The 22,692-nt window shown below is 35.8% G+C and overlaps 1 protein-coding gene across 2 annotated transcripts; it reads left to right on the forward strand.

The window, feature by feature from the left end:
* The first annotated feature begins 1,949 nt into the window (after window positions 1-1,949).
* Window positions 1,950-21,813, forward strand: LOC120631374 (ribonuclease 3). Of its 2 annotated transcripts, XM_039900907.1 has the most exons (20): window positions 1,950-2,117; window positions 2,206-3,150; window positions 4,273-4,354; window positions 5,061-5,268; window positions 5,574-5,712; window positions 6,023-6,178; window positions 7,109-7,329; window positions 7,862-7,989; window positions 8,871-9,000; window positions 9,380-9,557; window positions 10,501-10,708; window positions 12,259-12,499; window positions 13,694-13,914; window positions 14,709-14,840; window positions 16,118-16,289; window positions 16,655-16,836; window positions 17,243-17,407; window positions 18,536-18,696; window positions 20,089-20,234; window positions 20,819-21,249. In XM_039900907.1, exons 2-20 carry the CDS (start codon window positions 2,222-2,224, stop codon window positions 21,247-21,249), a joined length of 4,230 nt encoding a protein of 1,409 aa, XP_039756841.1. In that variant the 5' UTR covers window positions 1,950-2,117; window positions 2,206-2,221. The 2 variants fall into 2 exon arrangements, with proteins under 2 accessions (XP_039756841.1, XP_039756842.1); XM_039900908.1 differs by lacking the exon at window positions 1,950-2,117 and having other exon boundaries at window positions 2,222-3,150; window positions 20,819-21,813.
* Window positions 21,814-22,692: the final 879 nt, after the last annotated feature.

Raw genomic sequence — 22,692 nt, forward strand, 5'->3', positions numbered from 1 at the left:
TGTGTGTGGGGAACTTAAAACAACTGACTTAAAGTTTTTTTATAGTAGAATCTCATAACATCAGGCAATCCATTATATTGACTGACGCCTTAAGCTATGTTCAAGCGCTTCAGGCAAAATCTTTTCGAAGCAAAGCTCTTATCTCCATCATCTTTCAGATTAGGGAAGTCCTATGCTCTTGCCAGCAAAAAGACCTGTCTGTCTTTGGCGTGGATACCAGGTCACATGGGTATAAAAGGTAATGAAACTGTTGTTGATGTGTGTACGAAACTTGCCATTGGGATGGGTATAGTCCATTTTAAAAACTTCCCCCAGGATCTACGTTTTCTCGCAAATACTCACCTTCGGGATTCGAATGCGGATTGAATCGAAGACTAAAAGGCAAATTCTATTTCTCAGTTTAACCAGATATACGAGTACCACGCAAAGCGTGGTTCTTTATGTTCCGTTATATCAATCATTGGGTGTCGTCCACAATATGCCTGCACTCCAGTACATCTCAGTAAATTGAGAACAAGGGATCACTCCATGTGTGAACGCGGTCTTGGCGAAGGATCGGTCGCTCATATGTTGTTTTCCTGCCCGAAACTCCTTCATAAGCTTTACGACGTCCTTCATCCTACTATTGTAATCTATTAAATGTCCAAAGTTGTCTATTGCTGGTTTTTAGTCGCTATGCAAAATTTGTTTGTAAATATATTCAATCCAACAAAATCGAAAATTAAGCTCTAAATATCTTATTATGATTAATAATAAAAAAAATCTTTGAGTTATAACACTATTCAAAGATCAAGTGTGGTCTTACTAACTGCTAACTACTGGATTTATAAAAAAACATTGTGCTATATTTATATAATGTTTATTTTTTGACAATCTCTCTTGTGTTGAGTTTCTTGCCGGCTTCTTCTCGGTAGAATCTGCCTTCCGAACCGGTGGTAGAGTCACTACACACGGACAGACTTGACGTTTCAAAAGTGCTTGTATTAGGCCTACTTGAAATAAATGAATTTTGAATTTTTGAATTTTTTTTGAATTTTGTGGTTTTTCCAAGTATACGTGACATTGGCGAAATACAACGTGCTGATTTGTTATACCTAAAAGCCAAAAAAAAGAAGAAGAAGAAGATACTAGCGGAACCCAGCGCCATCTGTCGGGCTAATTTGTGAATCTAAACCATCCAGGGCGACACTCCAACGTATACTAAAAAAATCATTAAAATCGGTCCAGCCGTCTAGGAAGAGTTCAGTGACATACACACGCACACAAGAAATATATATATAAGACTAGCTGTTGCCCGCGACTTCGTCTGCGTTTGTTTTTTGATGTGGCATTAAATTGCTGCTGTCCGCTGAAGAGTTCTGTCGTCTATCTCCAACTACAGTTTGGGCACACAATTAAACACATATACCTGTATAGTACAAAAATAATTATTTAAATCGGTTCTAATTTGTCGGAGTTATGATGTTAAATCGTCAAACACTCATCCCCTCTCCCAAAGGAACCGAGCTTAATGACGGGATAAAAAGTATCCTATATTACTTCTAACACTTCCAAGAATCTATATATATCATATTTACATTCTCCGTGGAAAAATACATGGTCATACCAGTTTTTATGACAATCGGTTGAACGGGGCGGAAGTCGATACTTGACAGCGCCGCCTGGTGGGGAGTTACATCAATGGGCATAGCATATAAACCTTCTCCGTGAAAAAATACATAAGCATACCAATTTTCATAATGATCGGTCAAATAGTTTCTGAGTTTATCGATGACATATATACAAACATCCTCTTTTATATATATAGATATATATTATACTGAAAATGAACTAACATCTGCGCGACCAAGGAGAATTGCTCGACGCAGCGTAGTTCAACCGTGTATCCTAGTCCCGGTCTATGGCTACCCTCCATATCCCGGTCTTAAAAAAAGTATTGTGATCTGTGGTATAGTCACAACTTTCAACTGACAGTTTTGCGAAAATCGTGCTTCTGTCAATAATTTTAATAAAATAATCACATCAATCTTGTGAATTTCAGATGAAGTAAAAACAAAAGATCGCTCAGTAACTAGAACATTCGCTTCACTCTACTTCAACTAGTTTTTATGTGTCAAGTAAGCAAGGGTTGAAGAGTATACAAACTGTTGTGGAAACGCAGTGAATATATGTTGTGCATTACTAACTACTGTTTTCCACCTATAGGGTGAAGATCCGAAAGATGTCAGTACCGCCCTTGGATTTCAGTGTCCCGCCGCCTCATTTCGGAGTCGCTCCGCCGAGCCATACTGGTATTCCGGTCTTGAACTCTACGCCTGCACATATGTATATCCATCCACCGCCATTTTTGCCGCCAGTCCATCCTGTGGACGTACCGCCGCCAACCTACGTGAATATATCCGCGCCAGTTAATATTCCTCCGCCCACGCCGGCCTTCCCACCTCCTGTTTTATATCCTCCCCCAAGTATACCAACAAATTATACCTATCGACAAACTAATCAATATACATTAAGAACGTCTTCAACGTCGTCAGTATCTGGCAGCAGCTATGCAATGCCAAAAACTGTCCCTAGTGCACCAGATTTTAATTATTATAACAAAGACATCAAAAGTGTCAGGGATTATGCATTTAATCAATATGGTAAAAGTTGTATTAGAAGTTCAAGGGAGTCTTCATCATCAAGCTCTAGGTACTCTGTGAGTCGTGAAAGGGATAGGGCTCAATATGAGAGGGACAGCAGATATGATAGAGATAGGATGCAACCACCCAGATCAAGTCGAAGCCCAAGTAGTAGTAGCATTAGATACAGCCGGAGCCCATCTAGATACCACAGAGATAAAGAGGAGCAATACCGCAGAGAGAAATATGCTGAAAAGAGATATGAGTATGAGTGCAGAAAACGGGACTATGAAAGACTTAGGAGTCCATCAAGTAATAGAGATCATAGGAGTAAAAGTCGCAGCTATGACAGTCACGATGATAGGGCAAGATTCAAATCACCAGACAGACATAGATATCACTCACGTCATAGGGAAGTGTCATCATCTCATTCACAAAGTCGTTCAAGGGAGCTATCACCAAGAGCTTCCAGAGATTCAATGCCACCAAAAAGTGTCAGTGATCGGGAAAAAATATTAAGTGATTTTAGGTAAGAATTTACACCCGATTTTATTAATAACCCACAGCATTAATATTATAATTAACAATTTTAATTGAAATAATTTCTGTTACTCTTCATCAATAAAATTGTACACACCAATATTCTTGAAATTGGATTGGTAGTTTTGAGTTCAGCATATTCAAACATAATATAAGCTCTTCAAATGATTGGTAAAGATAAATGTTATGTTATTGATTCAAATTCAAATACAAATCTTTATTTGTGTGATTGCAGGTTAACAAATTTGATCTTAAATAAAACATAACATGTTCCGTGCTACAATCTGCCATTCTATGGCATGCCAATTATAATAACACCTTTATTATAAAATGAAAAATAAGTATCAAAACTGTGAAATTAAATAACAATGTCAAATTAAAATTAAAATTAATTTGAACCAAAATATAAACCTAGAAACACAATAATCTATACCTTAAATTTTAGATATTTTGTCTACTGAATAATATTATTATATGATTTTAATTTGTAATTAAAGTCCATACTTTTTGAGGGGGGTATTACTATCAGTTTACGCACACTGAGTGATTCTCCATCTTAAAATGTCACTTTTTTTATTCTTTATTGCTTTTATAAGTGAATATAAATAGACAAATGTTGAGAAAAAACACTATTTTTTACACATGATATTTATAAATCTCTTTTTATTATTTAAACTAATTAAAAAATAGTTTACAAAAGTTCTGTCTTGGACGTCCGTGTGTCAGTATGTGCGGATCCCGTATCTAGTAGTCACAATAACGAGTGAAATACTTCACGTATCAAGTTGGTTTTTTTTATAGGCTTTAGTATTTTGAGGAATAGAAGCCTATTACTTTTCACGGTATAATTAGATGTAGTTTAATTATTATTTACATATAATCTCAATTTTATTGTAATGAATGAGATTTTGAGGAGTGCACTTTTATAACTATTTTAAAAATAGACAATTAAATCCATAATCAATCCTTAATATACATGCAGGGTAAGGGTAAAATATGAAGTCTTAAAGATTGGTTGCCATTATCCAAAAAATGTGCCCTGACACATTTCTTTTAAGCTCAAAAAAATTTACATGGGATACTACTAAAAATGGGATTTTCCACTTTGTAGGAAGAACTACTGCAGAACTTCAGAGGACTTTATAAAAAAGATAGAGCAATGGTCAAAGGAGCACAATTCTGATGAAGAGGAAGTAAGATGCATTCATTTATAAAATTTAAACATTTTTCTGTTTAGATTTCTTTTATGCTTCCACGATAATTAAATGATTGTGTGATTAAAAAGTTGAATGAAGTGAGTCAAGTTAGTTATGCTTACTTGTTCATAAAAATATTCATCAGTCATCTTAGTACCCATAATACAAGCTACACTTACTTTGGGGATAAATGGCAATGTGTGTAATGAATATTTTTATGAAAAATATACATATACAGATAAACACCCATACACTGAAAACATTCATGCTCATCACACAAACATTTTCCAACACTGCACCAATCAGCCGTCAAATGGGGTGTTGATATCTTAAGTTGTTGGAAAATACTGTGGTTGTGCAAAAATCATTTTACAATTCAGTTATTTGTTTGTGAAATATTAAACTTTTTTGTTTTTATAATTTTGTGACAGTCATGTGTCTGTGCGTCCTGCCAGCTAAATTGTTGGCACTCAGTAACCTATCGAACAATGGGTAATCAGTAGTAAGCTGTGATCTTAATAGACATGAGTGTTAAATGATGTGCTTTATATAAAGACAACTGGTTAGCAATTTGTTGGAAAAGTAAGTAAATCAGTCTGCAGGTATGAGTGCAGTCATGATGACATAGTTGTTGAATAAGAAAAAGATACTTTAGGAGTTATTTTTAAAAGAAAAAGTCAAAAAGATAACATTAATATTTTAGAACACCAAAATGTGGTACAGAAGTTCACCAGCTGAGCTTTATTATAATACTTTGGAAGAAGGTGCAGGTGTGGAACAGACAAAAAAGTTAGAGAAAATTTGTGAGAAATTCTTGAAAACCCTCATTGAACGAGGAAGAAATGCTAGACCTGTTGAAGATGAACTACCCCCTTTAAAGCCGCCAAAAGCAAAAATGTGTAGACACAGATGTGAGTTTGCTTAAATATTTCTATATTTCTCTTTTGAGTTTTGTGCATTTTTAACATAAGCAATTAACAATAGCTTGCTTTAACGGTAAAGGAAAATATCTCAATGCCTAACCAATCATGCTGAAAATTGGCACATATATATCTTGGAATCTGGATGGATTATTTTACCCTACATATGTTTTAGCACAAGAGATGAGTCAATCAGTAAAAAAAACTAAAATCAAAAGAAAATATAACTCAAGGCTCTGCGATTGTACAATCTGAACCTTCAATGTTTTGTTTATAACTTATGTTTATTTTCGTAGTGGAGGAAAATGCCTCGTCGTCTTCATCAGACAGTGAAGAGAGCATTGATGAAGACGGGTTGCACGGCTACACTGATAGAATAATGCTGGAGTTGCAGAGAAAACAGAGCCATCCTCGGCGGTTGCATCCAGAATTATGGTGAGCACTGTTTTTTTTGTAGTATATATTAACAGACCAAGCAGATGGCCCACCTGATAGTAGGTGGAAAACCATCACCTATTAACAGAGCAAAACAGGGCATAGGAGAAATATATTCTGCAAGGGTCAGCTCAGGGCTCGGAAACAGGAAAAAAATGCAAACCGGTTTCGGCCATTAAACGTCGTTTTTTTAATCGGTTAAACAGAGAAACCGGTTTCATTTCATCGAATAAAATTATTATCCTGCTGATAAGTTCCAAATCCGGCCAAAATGTTATCTATTTTATCCCTTTTGTGTCATCAACTCTAGGTTCAACAACTCCGGCGAGATGAACGGAGGACCGCTTTGTCGCTGCAGTGCGCGAGCTCGTCGCAACGGTATACGACATGGAGTGTACACGGGGGAACAACAATTCCCCAAGTGTATCCCAACGCAAAGCAATATTGAGAAACTGTATCATTATCGGTAAGTTTCATAGCATTTTATTGTACCCGTTCTTTTATTCTTCATCATATCAAGTTAATAAGTTCCAAATACCAAGGTCTTATGCCGCTTGGGTTCAGCGGCTACCTGCGACTCGTTTGATGTCATCTGTCCAACACGTCGGCTGTCTACCAAAGCTGCGTTTGCTGTTGTGAGGTCGCTTTTCTAGCACTTTGGGCCCCCAACGTCCATCGGTTTGATGGTGCAGCTTCGCGACCGGCCAAATTGACCAAAGTCAAAGTCAAATATTTCTATATTCAAATAGGCACATAGATGGCACTTTTGATGCGTACATTACATGTAATATGTGACATAGAAATGAGTTGATGGCGATAACCTAAACTCGTCAACTTAAAACTAAAGCTACGAGGGTTCCAAACGCGCCCTGGTTTGAGAAGAAGCCCACAACAAACTTAGACGTTTTTTTTTTGTTATCACCATCTCACATCGTCATATAAAACTATTAAAGAAGCCACCTGGTTAGAGAAATAATTTACACCCAAGAATTTTTATTGTAGACGTTGGTCTTAATACTATTATAGGACATTTCTATAAGCTTACATTTAATACAATCTTTAAACCTATGTTGCTCATTCTCGTTCTACGGATCTCCTCAATCCTGATTTGTTTACGTAAAGTGCTTAAACGCGCCTTTCAGAATTTCGGCAGATTCTAATGTTAAAAAGCTCGAAAGGTCCGATCAACATTTTGGTCTCAAAGTTCTATGCTGTGAATACCATCATCGGTTGAAATAATAGTGATATATTTTAAAATAGCAAACCTTCAAAATTTTTGTCTTTTCTTGAAAGCAAAATTAACAGCAGATGTTATCCAATTACACTTTTAATTTCTGTTACATGCTTGAATCAGAAATATATCATGAAAAGTAATAAGGGCATAAATATATTTCAGAATTACAGTGTCACCACCAACAAACTTTCTAATTAAAGCGCCCACAATAATAGGTCACGACGAGCACGAATTCCTATTCTCTGGGTTTTCAATGTTTTCACATTACAAACTCAAAAAGCTACCAAAATGCAAAGTGATACGGTTCAATATCGAATACACGATATTGTATGTTGAAGAACCGCCGCCTCAGAACTTCACCGTGCAAGAATTAGATTTGTTCGGTGAGTAGATATTTTTTTATTAGAATTCTGAATCTTAAGATTTCTTTACAATTCTGTAAGCCCTCATTTATAACCATATTCTATATCTATGCTATAAAATATATTTTTGAGCTAATTCCGTTGTATATACAATTTAAAACAAACTCAGTACAACACAGCATTGCAAATTTTATGTTCTTTTTTTTGCTAAGAAATATTTAGCCGATTATAGAATATTTTGAATAAAGACCATATGAAGGTAAAATTTTAAATCCAACGACAACAGATTCACTCTATACAGCAGATGCTACCATGATCATACCATACCTTCAGTTTTAATTTTGTCAAGTAAAGCTTTGATAGTTTTGTACCTCGACAGTCTGAAGCTTTAATTGTTTGTATCAGCAATCGATTAATAGGTTTATGCTTGTCTGCCATCTTAAAAATAAATAAATAAACCCGGTAAACCAGGTAATATTCAAAGCACTTAAAAAGCTTATAGTATCAAACGTGTGTACACTCAATTTAATATTAAATATTTTAAACATTTCAGAGGAGTTTCTATTCAAAGAGTTATTGGAGTTGGTGGACTTAGATTTGGGCAAGGCTACAGAAGATTCTTGTTCGCAATTCCACTTTATGCCGCGATTTGTACGATATCTTCCCGAAGGTGGATGTGAGGTATGTATTATGTACTTTATTTTAGTGACTTAGGTGATTTGATACCAATTTTATTAAGTTATGGCTTCGATTCTCTTTTCATTTAAAATTATTAAATTTAAAGGAAAGCATTTTAAAGTGTAAAGGACCTCTATTGAGTCAAGAGCTTTTTGCGTCCGGAAAAGTATTATCGCCTTGCTTATTTCTGCTAGCAAAAAGCATTGTAGTGTTTCGGTCTGAAGTGCTTGGTTGCCTGTGTGAACAAAAATAATAAAGATTTGTTTGAGTTGAAAATAATAAAATAAACGAACACGGAGAACGCGGGCCAAACAGCTACTATAAATAAAAAAAGAGCGGTATAGCTATGCACACAAGGTTTTTTTTTGTATAATACTTTTGTGTAGAAACTAAACAAAATAACAGTGATTCTTTAAAATATATAGTGCTATCCTTATCTACAGGGAGCATTGTAAAAAAGACATACCATTTAGTTTGGTTTGAGACTTGTGTACCTACAATAGAATGGCACAGAGGTTGTAGTGTTTGTTCCTTAATTCATTTATGTTGTTTATGCTGTTATCTCATAAATATATAATACTATAAAATAACAACAAACATTGTGCCTAGTGTGAGATTATGTACCTACGTTTAATTATTCGATCGCGTTCTTGTTAATACTATTTATATGGTATAGAAGTAGCGCGATCTATTTACAATACAGGGAAACGGCGTTGTCACTAGATGGCGCTCTTCAAATACCATTTAAATAGGAGTTAACTTTAACGAGTTCGAATTCATTAACGTATAGGTAGAAAAGTTAGAAAATAGTCACACTAGGCACCAAGAACATATAATTAAAAAAAAAATCTTGAAGTAATGAAACTTTTCTACGGTTTTCGTAGGTTTTATCAATGTGCGAAGTACTCAAATATCTCATAAACGAGAGCGGTTTTCTAATTCCACCGGACATGCTGGAGGATTTTCACAATATGGATCATTTTAGCTGGCAGAAGTTTGTTGACGGAATAAAAGGTATTATATGAGTATTTATTTATAACTATATTTATTACAGTACGTTAAGGTTAGGTACGTTAAAATAATGTTAATAACGATTATAAAGCGTTTGAAAGTTATTCGTATTATAATAAATATTATATATTGCCGAAGATCTGTTTGGTGTGAACTGTATAGATCGAAGAAATTATAAATTAAACCGCACAGATTTTTCGCGGAGCATTAATAAAATTAACTAAGCTTAATTTTTTATTGTATATTTCTGGGATTCGAACTCGGCACTCCGAAATTGAAGTTGAGCTCCTACCCAATTCGCTATCACCTAAATAATAATTTAGAAAGAAGTAATGCTAATAATATGCTGAGAATAATATGCAACTATTACAAATATTTCCAGGCATGATAGTAACTTATCCAGGCAAAAAGCCGTGCTCAGTCCGCGTTGACCAATTGGACCGCAGTCCACCCGTCACCTCTGAAGATGTCAAGAATCCCAAAGAACTGAAGAGATACTTTCCCGAAATCGTGCATTTCGGTATCAGACCACCTCAGCTGAGTTACGCCGGAAATCCTGAGTGAGTTAACTTTCAATATGTTGTTTCATTAATGTCACGGAAGGTAAGGATATCGGAGAACTAAGTGTAGTATCAAATTTAATAGTAAGAAACCTAAGGTAGGAGGGTTCAACCCCTTAAACGTGTGGTCGCAGGGCTCTTCTTACTACACCTAACGGTACAGATATCTAATTATCATATAACATTTGTTTTTGATTACTTAAACATCCAAGTGATATCTAAAATCCTTCTAAGATTACATGTGTATCATTGAGTGATGTGACAAAACAGCTCAGTTATAATAATTTCACTGGACTGTTCTAAAGACTAGGTTATGACAAGGTTGCTTGGAAGCATCCGGCTCCGCTTTCATCTCTCACAAGATAGAAAAATGAATGTTAAAATGTAAAATGTAAATTGTTGATGTTCGAAAAGAGCAACTGCTGAGTTTCTTGTCGGCTTCTTCTCGGTAGAATCTGCCTTCCGAACCGGTGGTAGAGTCACTACAAACAGACAGACTTGACGTTTCAAAAGTGCTTATATTAGGCCTACTTGAAATAAATGAATTTTGAATTTTGACTTAAACATATTTTATAGAGCAAATTGTGACGTGCAAAGTAAATAATGAGTGAGATAGTGCTCTGTAAATAATTCTAAAGATTATGATTTAAGGTTACGTACCTACATAACACAAATTTGCTAGTGCAGGTAGGTACCTGACAGACCAGTGATCGATTACATAATTCTAGCAAATAATTACAAAAAGTTTTTATTGCACACAATTATAACAACAAAAAAGAAATTCAAAATAACAAAAATAAAATACACAATGATCTTATCGATTTAAGCGATCTCCGTACAAACCGTAATGTAAGAATCAAAATAAAGAAAACGGGATCGTGCAATAGCTTAATTAGTAATAACATATACAGCATAAAATTGACACACAAATAATACACTTTAGATATCAAAAAGCATGGCGCTTCTACGTAAAATACCGTCATCTGATAGTCAACATGGCGAAGCCGTCGTACAAAGAGCGACATAAGTTGGCCGCCAAGGAAGCCAAATTACAAGAGATGAGGACACAAAGCAAAATGAAGAGGGACGTCACAGTTGCGATTTCTTCACAAGGTTTTCACACAACTGGCCTAATGTGTGACGTGGTGCAGGTAACTAAATGAATAAAACCATTATTGACATTTATTTAACTTTAAATATTATTTACTTCAATTAAATAACAGTTCATTTTGTAGTGTATGTAATTAACCTATCGATATTGCTGTTTATTATTGCTTCCACAGTCATATATTGGCGAAAATGCAAAATCTTTTATGAATCATCTGCATAAATTAAAACACAACACTCAGTGGTGTGCACATGGTCTTTGACCAGGGTACGCATAAAGCAGGTGCATGGCATAAAATGCAAAAAAATCCCCTTCAGCTTAGCTTAAAATAATTTGGGTAGGCAGTGCTTTTGTGTATATATGAAGTGCACGCTACTGACAATCCTAATGAATTACCCTGGACATCTAATAATACACGATGAATTTAATTGACATTATTTAAGTTATAAATAATGATAATACCTTGTATTACAGTGTTTTTTATTAAAGGAATTTGACACTCTTACTAACTTTATAAGTACAGACGCAAATATTAGACTTATTTTATAAATGTATCGTTTTTATTTCGAACGCTATCGGGAATTAAATACAAACCCGCCAAAATGTTATGTTCCCCTGTCTTTTGTGTTTCATGCTATTTTACTATTAATTAATTTCACTCTTCGCATTTCAGCTTTCAATAACCTCAATCTCTTCTAAAAACCTCTACAATTACTCAATCTCTTCTTTGTTCTTTTGACAACTTTTTTGTCCTTTCTCATTAATTTGTTTGTTTTCCCTATTCAAAATATTGAGTAGGGAAAGCAAATTAATGAGAAAGAGACATATTGTCCATAAAGCATGGTGTGTATCAGGTCACGTCTATTGATCGTTATCTTTTCTCACCTATCAGGGCTAGGACAGTCAGGAGACAAAAATTATATTCCCTGACAAGGGATATAATTAACGTCCACCTGCTACGCACGTGCGTAAAGCACGGGAACACGGAATAGGAGAAGTTTATCTCCGTTTATTACACGTATATTATTTGGATATTATTTCCACTAGTGCGCCAGTGCTCTGAGAGTTGATAAAGCTGTGGGAGAGACAGACACATTTTCATCCTTTCCCCAGAGATATAATTGTCCCCTGCCCATGCTGGCCGTGCTAACTTTACTTTCAAACTTCGATTATATTGTTTTTCTTTACAATAAAATAAACAAAGAATTTGCTATATACCAAAAAACGTTTTTTGAATGTGACAAAACATTGACAGCCTCGCTGAAGACACTAATCTATGAAGAAACTGAGGCGCTGCTTCTTCAGTTTATTTCTATTTAAAATGTAATGGATATAGCAGCACTTAACACACGCGCGCACAATCACAAACATAAACACACCAAGACACACTACTCAATCGTTTTATTTTTATTTTATCTTGTTTTTGCTATGGAAGAGTAAGGCCTCCTGACACCGGTATTTTGATGTTTACTAGGAGGTCTTCACAATATGTATCATTTACAATGTAAGAAACGAAATAAAGGTTTTTTTTTTTAATTTATTTATTGATCGCGTAAGATCTAAAACCATTAATACGAATTGATTTTTTTTCAGCACGCGATGTTAATACCAGTCCTAGTGCGTCATTTACGATTCCACAAATCATTGGACAGTTTGGAGAAAACTATAGAATACACGTTCAAGCGAAGATCTCTGTTGCAAACTGCCCTCACACATCCGTCATACAGGGAGAACTTTGGTACGAACCCTGATCATGCTCGGAACAGTTTGACCAACTGTGGCATAAGGCAGCCGGAGTATGGCGATCGAAGAATACATTATACAAGGAAGAAGGGTAAGTTATTTCATCAATAGCAAAAATAGGGAATTTAACTGTATACAGATGTTGGTTATTTATTTTCATCCTAGAAAAAAACTTCATCACTATTAAACAACTCACTAGCGGACTCCTTCCGGAATAAGAAGGGTTTAGGCGCCCATGAATAAGAAGAAGAAGAAACACTTTATTGCACGTAAACATACAGGAAAAGAATCAGTAAGGAGTACACAGTACACAATGTGGACATGCAAAGGCGGCCTTATTTCTGCAAGCAATCTCTTACTTAAGTCTAAAGTCCTATCTACAAAGGTTGCCTACCTTTTTAGATAGGACTTACAGCGAGAGAACAGTAATGAAAATGATATAGTACAGTCAAATAAAGTAAAAAGTAAACGACTAACGATTTCAGGCCATCTAAAGTTACGACACCAATTCGAAGGATCGTAAAGTTTAGGGGACGCGTAAACTGACACTTGACAGATTAATAAAATATTGACTCGGTTTTTCTTTTTGGAAAAATTTGATAATACAAACACAAAATACGACACCCAATAGCAAGAACCATAGACAAATTAGGTTATATGAGTGGTCGAGTGAAAAACGATTGGTGAAATGTATGCCCAGCAATATTCCTCTATTCCTATAGTTAGTGAAAACGCTTGGTTAATTTACAGAGGCCTAGATAGACGCATATATTTTATTGTAAGTTTGTTATATGTACATATTATATTTGTATATATAGGTTTATGCATGTTTATTTGCAACACAGTACAGTTAAATGCACCACCTACCTCTCCTCTTGAGCTGTTTTCAACGCCTTTGGTTGCCTGGAAGAGATCGCTATGTAGCGATAAGGCCGCCAAATTGTATACCTTTTGTTAAATTTTTACTTTTAATGTTATGTTTATGTGGTGTATTCATTCATTCATTCATAGACGCTGTACGTGAGTCGAGTTAGTCCTTAACTATACATATTGGTGTATTCTTATGTACACTCTTATTGTGGGAGGAGACCCGTGCCCTGTAGTGGGCCGGGAATGGGTTGATATGATGATGACACTATTTTTATGTGATTGATTTCATTTAAAGTTACTATATCTCTAAAAAACACCCTATGCTATTGTTATCTACAACCGATTTTATTTTGTCCCGGAACATTATGATGATGAGGTACTTACTATGACTAATAACCAATTAATTTCATTTCAGGCATTGTAACACTAATAAAAATTATGTCCCGTTTCGGAAAGCATAACGAAACTGAGTCCGAGCTCAAACACAACGAGCGTCTTGAATTCCTCGGCGATGCGGTGGTAGAGTTTATATCCTCCATACATCTATTCCGCATGTTCCCCGGCCTAGCTGAGGGGGGGCTGGCGACCTTCAGAGCCTCGATTGTACAGAACCAACATCTGGCGCAATTGGCCAAGGTGAGAATACTACATATTATTAAACTAATTTAACACTAATACATTTTAGTATTTATAGAGCTTTTTATGACAAAGAGCTCGTCCGGGTACTGTAAACTTACTTATTTCTGTCGCAAAGCAGTTGTTCAATGTTGTGTACCAGTCTCAGGTTTATGCACACAGGTCAGGACGTTTGTGGACCATGGTTTTCCACTTACCATTAGGTGGTACATATGCTGGGTCCATGAATAATTACTAATAAAAAAAATTCTCTTTAACTGGCTTGCTGCTTGAGGTTTGATTACGGGTCGGGCCAAGAATTATTAGGCCAAAGATATTTCTGTTAAAAAATCCCAATACACGCCCGCAATTTTGACATTGCCGGTCTCTACCGTGTCCACGTTTAGCCGTCAGCCCCGGTTTTAACACTAATAAGTAATCGTTAAAGCCCACTAATCAGCACTTGAGCAGCGTTGTGGGTCTGTGTTCTAAAACCTATGAGAGAAATGGCCCGTGTTCAGCAGACGTTTATAGGTTAGGCTATGTTTTTATAGATAAAACAGAAAGAGGAGGCAATAAATGGGACGACATTTCGATACTGCTGATAACAGGATCTTTTTTTAAATTTCTATTGTGCCAGTAACATTTTCGTTTAAATAAACCAACCCACCCACCAACCCGCACTTGGCCAGCGCGGTGGACTGCTGCCTTAACTCCTTCTCACTGTGGGAGGAGACCCGTGCCCTATAGAGGGAGTGTAATGGGTTGATAACTACTACAATCATTATTTTTAATTTGTGTTTATTTTGTTCCAGAACATAGGTCTAGAACAATACATGCTATGTGCACACGGATCGGATTTGTGCCGCGAAGTGGTGATGCGACATGCGATGGCCAACTGCTTTGAAGCGCTAATGGGCGCACTATTCCTCGATGCTGGAGTTGGGGTACGTTTTAGAAGCCCAAATAGTTATACTGACAGACTGCAATTCAAAATTCATTGATTTCAAGTAGGCCTAATATAAACACGTTAGAAACGTCAAGTATTTAGGTTTGTAGTGACTCTACTACCGGTTCGGACATCAGATTCTAGGGAGAAAAATGGCAGACGAGGAACTCAGTATTACTCAATTATTGTTCTATCTTGTGTGAGATTAAAGCGGAGCAGCTTGCTTCCAAGCAACTTTGTCATTATTCGTGAGTTAACCTAAAATGTAAAAGACATTCAAATTTTCATGTTGGCCTATCACAGGCACTTATGAAACGTTCATACATATATGTTTACATAATTGTGAGGTAATAGTGATAACTTCGTTCGCCAACTTATACCTAAAGCTACGAGGGTTTCAATAGTGCTCCGGTCTAAGAATAAACCCACAACAAATTTAGTGGGCTGTTTTATTTGTTATCACCGTCTCAAATTGTCATTTAAAACTATAAAAGAAGCGTCCGACCAATAGTTCACATCCAAACTTTTTTTATCGTTAACGTAGGTCTTAATACTTAATATTATAATAGGACTTTTTGAGGGACAAATATTTCATGTGGTAATTTGTTATAAAATAATATACAATTTCCCTTGAATGATTTTTATGTAGCCCAGTAATGTATTTTTATTTCTTACATTAATATTGTTAGAGTCCATTTTCATTTTAAATTGTGTTTTATTTTTACGTACATACATAAAATTGAAGTATGTACTAACCATGCACAGTCATTATTTAAACTTGTTTAAACATATCCTGTAATGACTCCCTTGGGCCCAATTTATATATTGCACAAACAGCCCGCTTCTGCAGTATGAAAATATAATAGATAAAACTGTGGGTTATCCTTTGTAGAAAAATATATATCATCGCGGAATTTTTTATTGATCTCTTTAAGATATACCATTCAATAGTAAATTGAATTTAGCCAGCGTTTCTATTGCAATCGCACAAAAATAGGATTGTTACGATATGACATTGAAAGTCTTAAAATTTCATGGCTTCTCTCTTCTATAATACGCTTGTATACCTAACACATAACTTTCCTCTTGAATCACTTTGTCTATTGCTGAAAATCAATAATCCGTTGCGTAGTTTAAAAGATCTAATCCGACCAAGGGCGGTAGTGACTTCGTTTAATACTATTTAAAGAAGTCGCCAGTCTAATTTCATTAAGTCGTGCGATTATGACAAAGAGGAAAGTGGTGTGGCTTTTAATAAATTTTTAAAATGTGCAGGTTACTGATAAAGTGTTTGGCCTAGCTCTGTGGTACAACGAACCTGAACTTCTAGATGTTTGGAATAAAGATCGACCCCACCCGTTGCAAGATCAAGAGCCGCTCGGTGACAGAAAATATATAAAAGATTTTGAATTTCTGAAGCGATTGACAGAATTTGAGGAATCTATTGGTATTATTTTTTCTAAAATCTCATAACTTTAATAATATTTAAAGCATTCATTTCAATTTTGATGCATTAAAACTGAAAAGTATTTTAAATGTGAGGAAACCTCGATAATTTTTTATCGGCATTTAAGGTAATAACGTAAATAAATGGTTGTATATTTAAAATTACCTTGATTTTTAATTGACTGAGTATGAATTATTGTTGTAACATTGTCTTATGATCTTTGTATTTTATATGTTGCCAGTATTATTGATCGCCACTTGACCTTGAATATAAACACAGCTGTTGGTTGTCACCGCGTAATTTTTATAAAAGATTTTATACTACCCGTTTTCCTACCAGCTATGTATAAAATGTTTAATTTGCAGGTGTTCAATTCAAACACATTCGTTTGCTGGCACGTGCGTTCACTGATCGTTCAGTAGGATTCACGAATTTAACTCTCGGTTCCAATCAACGTTTGGAATTCCTAGGCGATACTGTGCTACAGCTAGTGGTCTCTGATCGACTGTATAGACACTTCCCGGACCATCACGAAGGGCATTTATCGGTAAGATTTAATTTTCTAAGATGCTGCAGAAAATATCGTACCTATTTTGTAGACAATTCAGTGTTTCTGGTATATATTAAATCCTAGTTGTTAGTTACAAGTACTGTTATAAAGTGACTATAGTGGCATAAAGTACAGAGGTTTAGATTAATTTTATATACTAACAATATTGGGATTGTGTATTAATTCCATCACGAATGTTTTGATACAAAATCATGTAAATATAATAATTAAATATGCAATACGTGTTAACAAATATTTCCTTTCAAGCTAATCACTTTTACCATACATACATTTTAGCTCTGGCTTGTTTATCAAAAATATTTTGGGTATTTTCCGTCTAATATACTTTGAAATTAATTTAAAGCTTTCATATTTCATGACTAATTTTCATTGCTCTTTACAGTTACTTCGCTCGTCACTCGTTAACAACCGCACGCAGTCAATGGTGTGTGACGACCTCAACATGTCCGAATACGCGATATACAACAATCCTAAAGCGAAGCCTACCACCAAGAAGCACAAGGCCGATTTGCTTGAAGCATTCTTGGGCGCTTTGTATATTGACAAGGTTAGTTGTATGACGGCCTATAGGTGCAGCGGACAGCCACCCTGTTTTCTGAGTCCAAGGCTGTGTGTTCTATTCCCATAACTGGAAAATGTTTGCGTGATGAACATGCATGTTTTTCGTTGTCTGGGTGTTTATCTGTATATAATAAGTATGTATGTATAAAAATATAAAATATTCATAAAAATATTCATCAGTATATCATAGGTATATTTTCGTAGTATTTTTATTTATTTATGAGTTCATAGCCTGCTGGACATAAGTATTTTGTAGACTTGAAATGCAGGCTGATATAGGTATTTTGAAGGAAGTTCCACGGTCCAGTCGGTAAACCACTAGAAACCCATAGTGACTCAAAGCAATTCTTTTAATGGCATTTGTCCACCTCGTTGGGGGTCGACTAACAAAATTTCCGCTTAAACGATGTCGCAGGCATCGAACTTGTATGTTATAAGCAGTGGCGACGCTCGCTGCTGGAGTTTCTGGCAGATATGCAATGCTATATACGCCCCATATGACTTCGTGGTCTTCCGTAATTTCGCACACGCCTCTTCTTTAATTAATAATCATAAGGGGTCATTACTAACTTACAGGAAGTGATTTAAGCGATTTTTTGATCTCACTTCTGATATGTGAAATTTTCAGGAAAAAAAATCATAATTCAAAATTCATTTATTTGAAGTAGGCCTACTTCATAAGCACTTTTGAAACGTCAAGTAGTGACTCGACCTAGATTATATCGAGAAGAGCCGGCAAGAAACTCAGTAGTTGCTCTTTCCATTGACCCAATCTCAACTAGTAAAAAAAATCGTATATTTAGAATATTGCATATACATCGTTATAAAACTGCCTTACTGCTTAAGTGATTGATTCCCAGACTTTTGGGGTTTTTTTCTTAAAATATGTCAGTACCAGTCCTTTGTTAGAAAATTGGCAATGTGTCTAAACTGTATACCCGTGCCTCGTAGAGCAAGTTAAGTCGTTGCTACCAGTAATTATCACTAGCACGTGGTAAAAGTCATTAAAGCCAACCAACCCGCATCATACCAGTGTTGTACGTCGGAAATTTTGCTTGGTCATAGAGATCATCGCAAAGATCGATAAGTACAAAATCGTCTATGTATGTTTTAGAGTCTAGAATACTGCCAAACGTTTTGCAACGCCTGCCTGTTCCCGCGCCTGCAGGAGTTCATAATGAGCCAGGGCTGGAACGATCCCAAGTCGAAGTTGCAACAGTGCTGCCTCACTCTACGCTCCATGGAGGGGGGAGAGCCGGACATACCTGTGTACAAGTCAGTATCAAAATATAACTTTCCTATTAGCATCCCAAAGATCTGGAATAATAATAATAATCTTTATTGAAAGGTGTAAAATATAAAAAGATAAATAAAATAACAAAATAATAATAATAAGTAACAATAAATATATTGTTAACGCACGTCCGTGATAATAATTTTATAGCTCGTCATAGTTTATGGGTTATCTTATACCTAACCTTTACAAAATCACTACAATGCCCTTCCAGCTGCCATTTTCCCCGTACCTTCAAATCATGAGTGAATAGGCATTTTCTGGGCAAGCGCTCTGTACCTTAGGCTGCATCATCACTTAACGTCAGGTGTGCTCAGTGGCGTGCACAGGGTTTTCGACCAGGGTATGCATAAAGCAGGTAGATGGCATACAATGGCGAAATTCCCCTCCAATACGAGTTATATAAAATAATTTGGGTATGCAGTGCTTTTGTGCATGTATGAAGTGCACGCCACTGGGTATGCTTGCAGTCAAGCGCTCGTTTGTATACTTAGTAATAATCAGTAGAGCTTTTTGTGACAGATCTCGTCCGTGGAAGTACTATTTGCCGCCAAGCAGCGTTGTTGCAAATGCGGTCGGAAAAATACAGGCACACGAGATTTAACACCTACGCTTTGGGTTGATTGACATAGAGTGATAATTTTAGTTATATGTTTATATACGTGTATGTGTTTCTGGTATGCCATGGGAAGTACCACTTACCAACAAGCACGGCTAGCATGAATAGAAGGCACTTATTTTCACGGGACAAGACAAATTTATTATCTACTCCCACAGTTTTATCCACTACCGTACCCGTACGCCATTGCTTGCAATGGCGTACGGGTGGAAATAATATCCAAGTAATAATAAAAAATAATACATCTAATATTAAACAGGGATAAACATCTCACTTTGGAGTGTGGTTTGGAGTTAATTTCACCCCATGTCAGTGGATATAACACGGGATAAAAAAATTATCTTAACTATCCCAAACGTACTGGTGCCCATTTGCTTGTTCCGTAAATTATTCATCATCATCATCCCTCCAGTTGGGAGAGGTGATAGTCCAGGAGCAGACTGTTATAATAGTATATTGATGATGGTAACTTAGGTTGTATCCGCTCATAAGTGTAACCTTTTCGCTATATTGTATACTCTATTTTTATAAGTTGTCTTATCTTGTAAACCATCTTTTCATTACATTTGAATGTAAAGTTAAAAGTTAGTTAAAAATTAAAAGACATATTCTTCTTATGGATTTTTTAAATTATTTTTCAATATTTTGAAAACGATCTTCACTCTAGAAAGTAACTGAAATATTGTCTACATAATTAGACACGTAACAAAAAATGGGGTGTTGCTAACATATCGTTATGTTTCCTGCTCGTAAGGGTGATCGAGTGCCTGGGGCCCACGAACACGCGTGTGTACACGGTGGGCGTGTACTTTCGCGGCACGCGTCTCGCCGCCTCCCGTGGCCACTCCATACAAGAGGCTGAGATGAACGCCGCCGAAGAGGCACTCAGCTGCGCGCACGGTACGTACGTAAGAAAAAAAGAGCGTGAAATAATTGGATGAATTATCAGAGTGCGAGATGATATCAGTGAGTGAGTGAGCGATTTTGCAAATAATTTAACTACGATTTATATGTAATCGGAAGAGCGCCATCTTTTTACAATACTGAGAAACAGTGCCACTAGGTGGCGCTCTAATGATTTCATACATCGCAACATAAAATTATATGTCTCCGTGCACTTTTCCATTGCCATTTTTTTTTTTTTTTTTAATTTTTACATTTTTATGAAATTATAACCAACATGATAATGAATCCTCAGAAGTATTTTGTATTTTATTACATTAGCATTAGCGTCGTCGAGTTAAGTTGCTAGTATTTATTTTTTTATTTCTTATACTTTGCTATTATATTATTTTATTTACCTGTCAGATCGTTGCAAACCTAATTATTTAATTTCTTTATTCATGGTTACACTAAAAGAATACAATATTATAATAATAAATAATTACATGTTAAAGAAAAAAGAATTATTAAATGAAATAAAAATGTCAGTCAATATCGCCCATTTCTTTTTTCCACTAAATAATTATTACGTCATCTTTCAGAACTATTCCCACAACTGGACCACCAGAAACGAGTGATAGCGAAAAGCGTGCGCAAAAAGAAAAATCCTCAACGTTCCTTGCGCGACGCTCCGAACAGTCGGATACAGTCGCTCAACGAGACCTTTGTCACAGAAAAAGCCATAGATGAGAGTGTACCAAAGGCTTATAGGCCTGGAGCAAAAGAGGAAAGCTCGGATGAAAGTGTTCACGAAGCTTCCGATAATGAACTGGTGGAAAATCGGGAGGAAAGGAACTCTAACGACGATTCTGGCTTGGACAGTGACTCGGATTCTGGATCGCAAAAACTCGAGAATGTCAAAGTGAGCAGTCTACTCAGCGATATGGAGAAACTGAAGGAACAGTTAATAGAACGCAATGAGTATGAGAAGTTGAAAGAGAAGTGCCGAAAGTCCGACTCGGACGACGATTGAAACATTTAATTCTTATAAAATGAATTAATAATATTGATATCCGTTCTTAATATTATAAAGTGTACTAGTTTTCTTATTATTTATAAAATGTAGAGAACTATCGCTGAACTAATATTGATATATTTCGGCAAAGAGATATCTTGCATCCTAGAGGAGTCGTACAGGATTTATAAGTTTGCAACATTGAAGTGGATATGGAATACTTATTGTTTTGGGAAATCTAGATTATTCAGATGGGTTTTAAATTTTGCACCCTGAAAGTGGATAAAAGGATACTTTTTATTTTTAAAAACAAAGTATTCCTATTAGATTTGAAATTTAAGGTACATTATTTTTAAATAGAGTTTGTATAAAAGGAATTCTTCGAAACTCCGATTACATAGTTCAATAGTTATACTTACGTATAGTTCTCATAAAATAAAAAGTGTGTGTGTGCAAGTGTGGCTGTCTGTCTAGAAGTGTCAAATGCCATTGAGTAATATCTTGAAGCAATTCGGTTGCGAGCAGTGGCTTGCATAGAGGGTATGCACAGGATATGTAGATGATATAAAATGAAGAAAATCTCCAGTACGAGTTATAGAAAACTTAGGGATAGGCTTTGAAAGAGTTATAAAAAGCCTACCCTAAGTATTTATAACTCGTACTGGAGATTTTCTTCAATTTATATCATCTGCGTACCATGTGCATACCCTCTATGCATGCCACTGGTTGCGAGTAAGCTCGCTTCCTTTAAACTGTCATAGCGCAGAGACACAATATTGCGACGATTTTGATCTCGTGCGAATGCCGACATTCTCTAGATCACCATTCCGAAAATTTTTTTGTCGTAGACCATTTTTAAAATTTACTAGTTCCGTTACTAAACTACTCATATGATCATATTTCTAACAATAATCAAGAACTAAAGATTCAAGATATCCGCCGGTTACTAATGGGTTTGCTTCACAAATTTCAATATTCCAAGAATAGCCGAAATTAAACTCTTTATTTATAATAATAAAATTTTGAAAAAACCCGTCATAGGATAATGTTATTATTATTTTTTGTACAAATTATAATACACGTTGACAAAAGTTTTTGCCAAAAACTTTGACCATTTGAATCAAAAAGCTCAAAACTTTTTGCCTCAGTACGACCATTTCCCACTGAAATACAAAATAATCGAAAATTTTATTTCCGTTCTTCTTTAATCGTATCTTAGCATCGAGATTGATAGGTAATGCCAAGCCAACATTTTTGCACTTTACTCTCGATACCAGGTACGCTGAAGTAGATCCCCGTGAAGTTTCTAATACCCGGAGTCCACCTGGACAACTCTGGGAAAATCTGGACTTCAGATCGACATCGTGACAGTGTAAAGAGAAGATAAGAGACAATGTTCTAAGTAAGATTGGGTACTTTGGCGCTCAACACAACCCGGCACTTATCGCACGATTTCTCTAT

The sequence above is a fragment of the Pararge aegeria genome, chromosome 18 (genome assembly GCF_905163445.1).
Source record: "Pararge aegeria chromosome 18, ilParAegt1.1, whole genome shotgun sequence".
NCBI classification, from domain to species: domain Eukaryota; kingdom Metazoa; phylum Arthropoda; class Insecta; order Lepidoptera; family Nymphalidae; genus Pararge; species Pararge aegeria.

Coding starts and splice junctions, on each gene's coding strand:
- LOC120631374 (XM_039900907.1), top strand. CDS start 2,222: ATGTCAGTACCGCCCTTGGATTTCAGTGTCCCGCCGCCTCATTTCGGA. Junction 3,151..4,272: donor AAAATATTAAGTGATTTTAG/GTAAGAATTTAC, acceptor TCCACTTTGTAG/GAAGAACTACTGCAGAACTT. Junction 13,915..14,708: donor ATCTGGCGCAATTGGCCAAG/GTGAGAATACTA, acceptor ATTTTGTTCCAG/AACATAGGTCTAGAACAATA.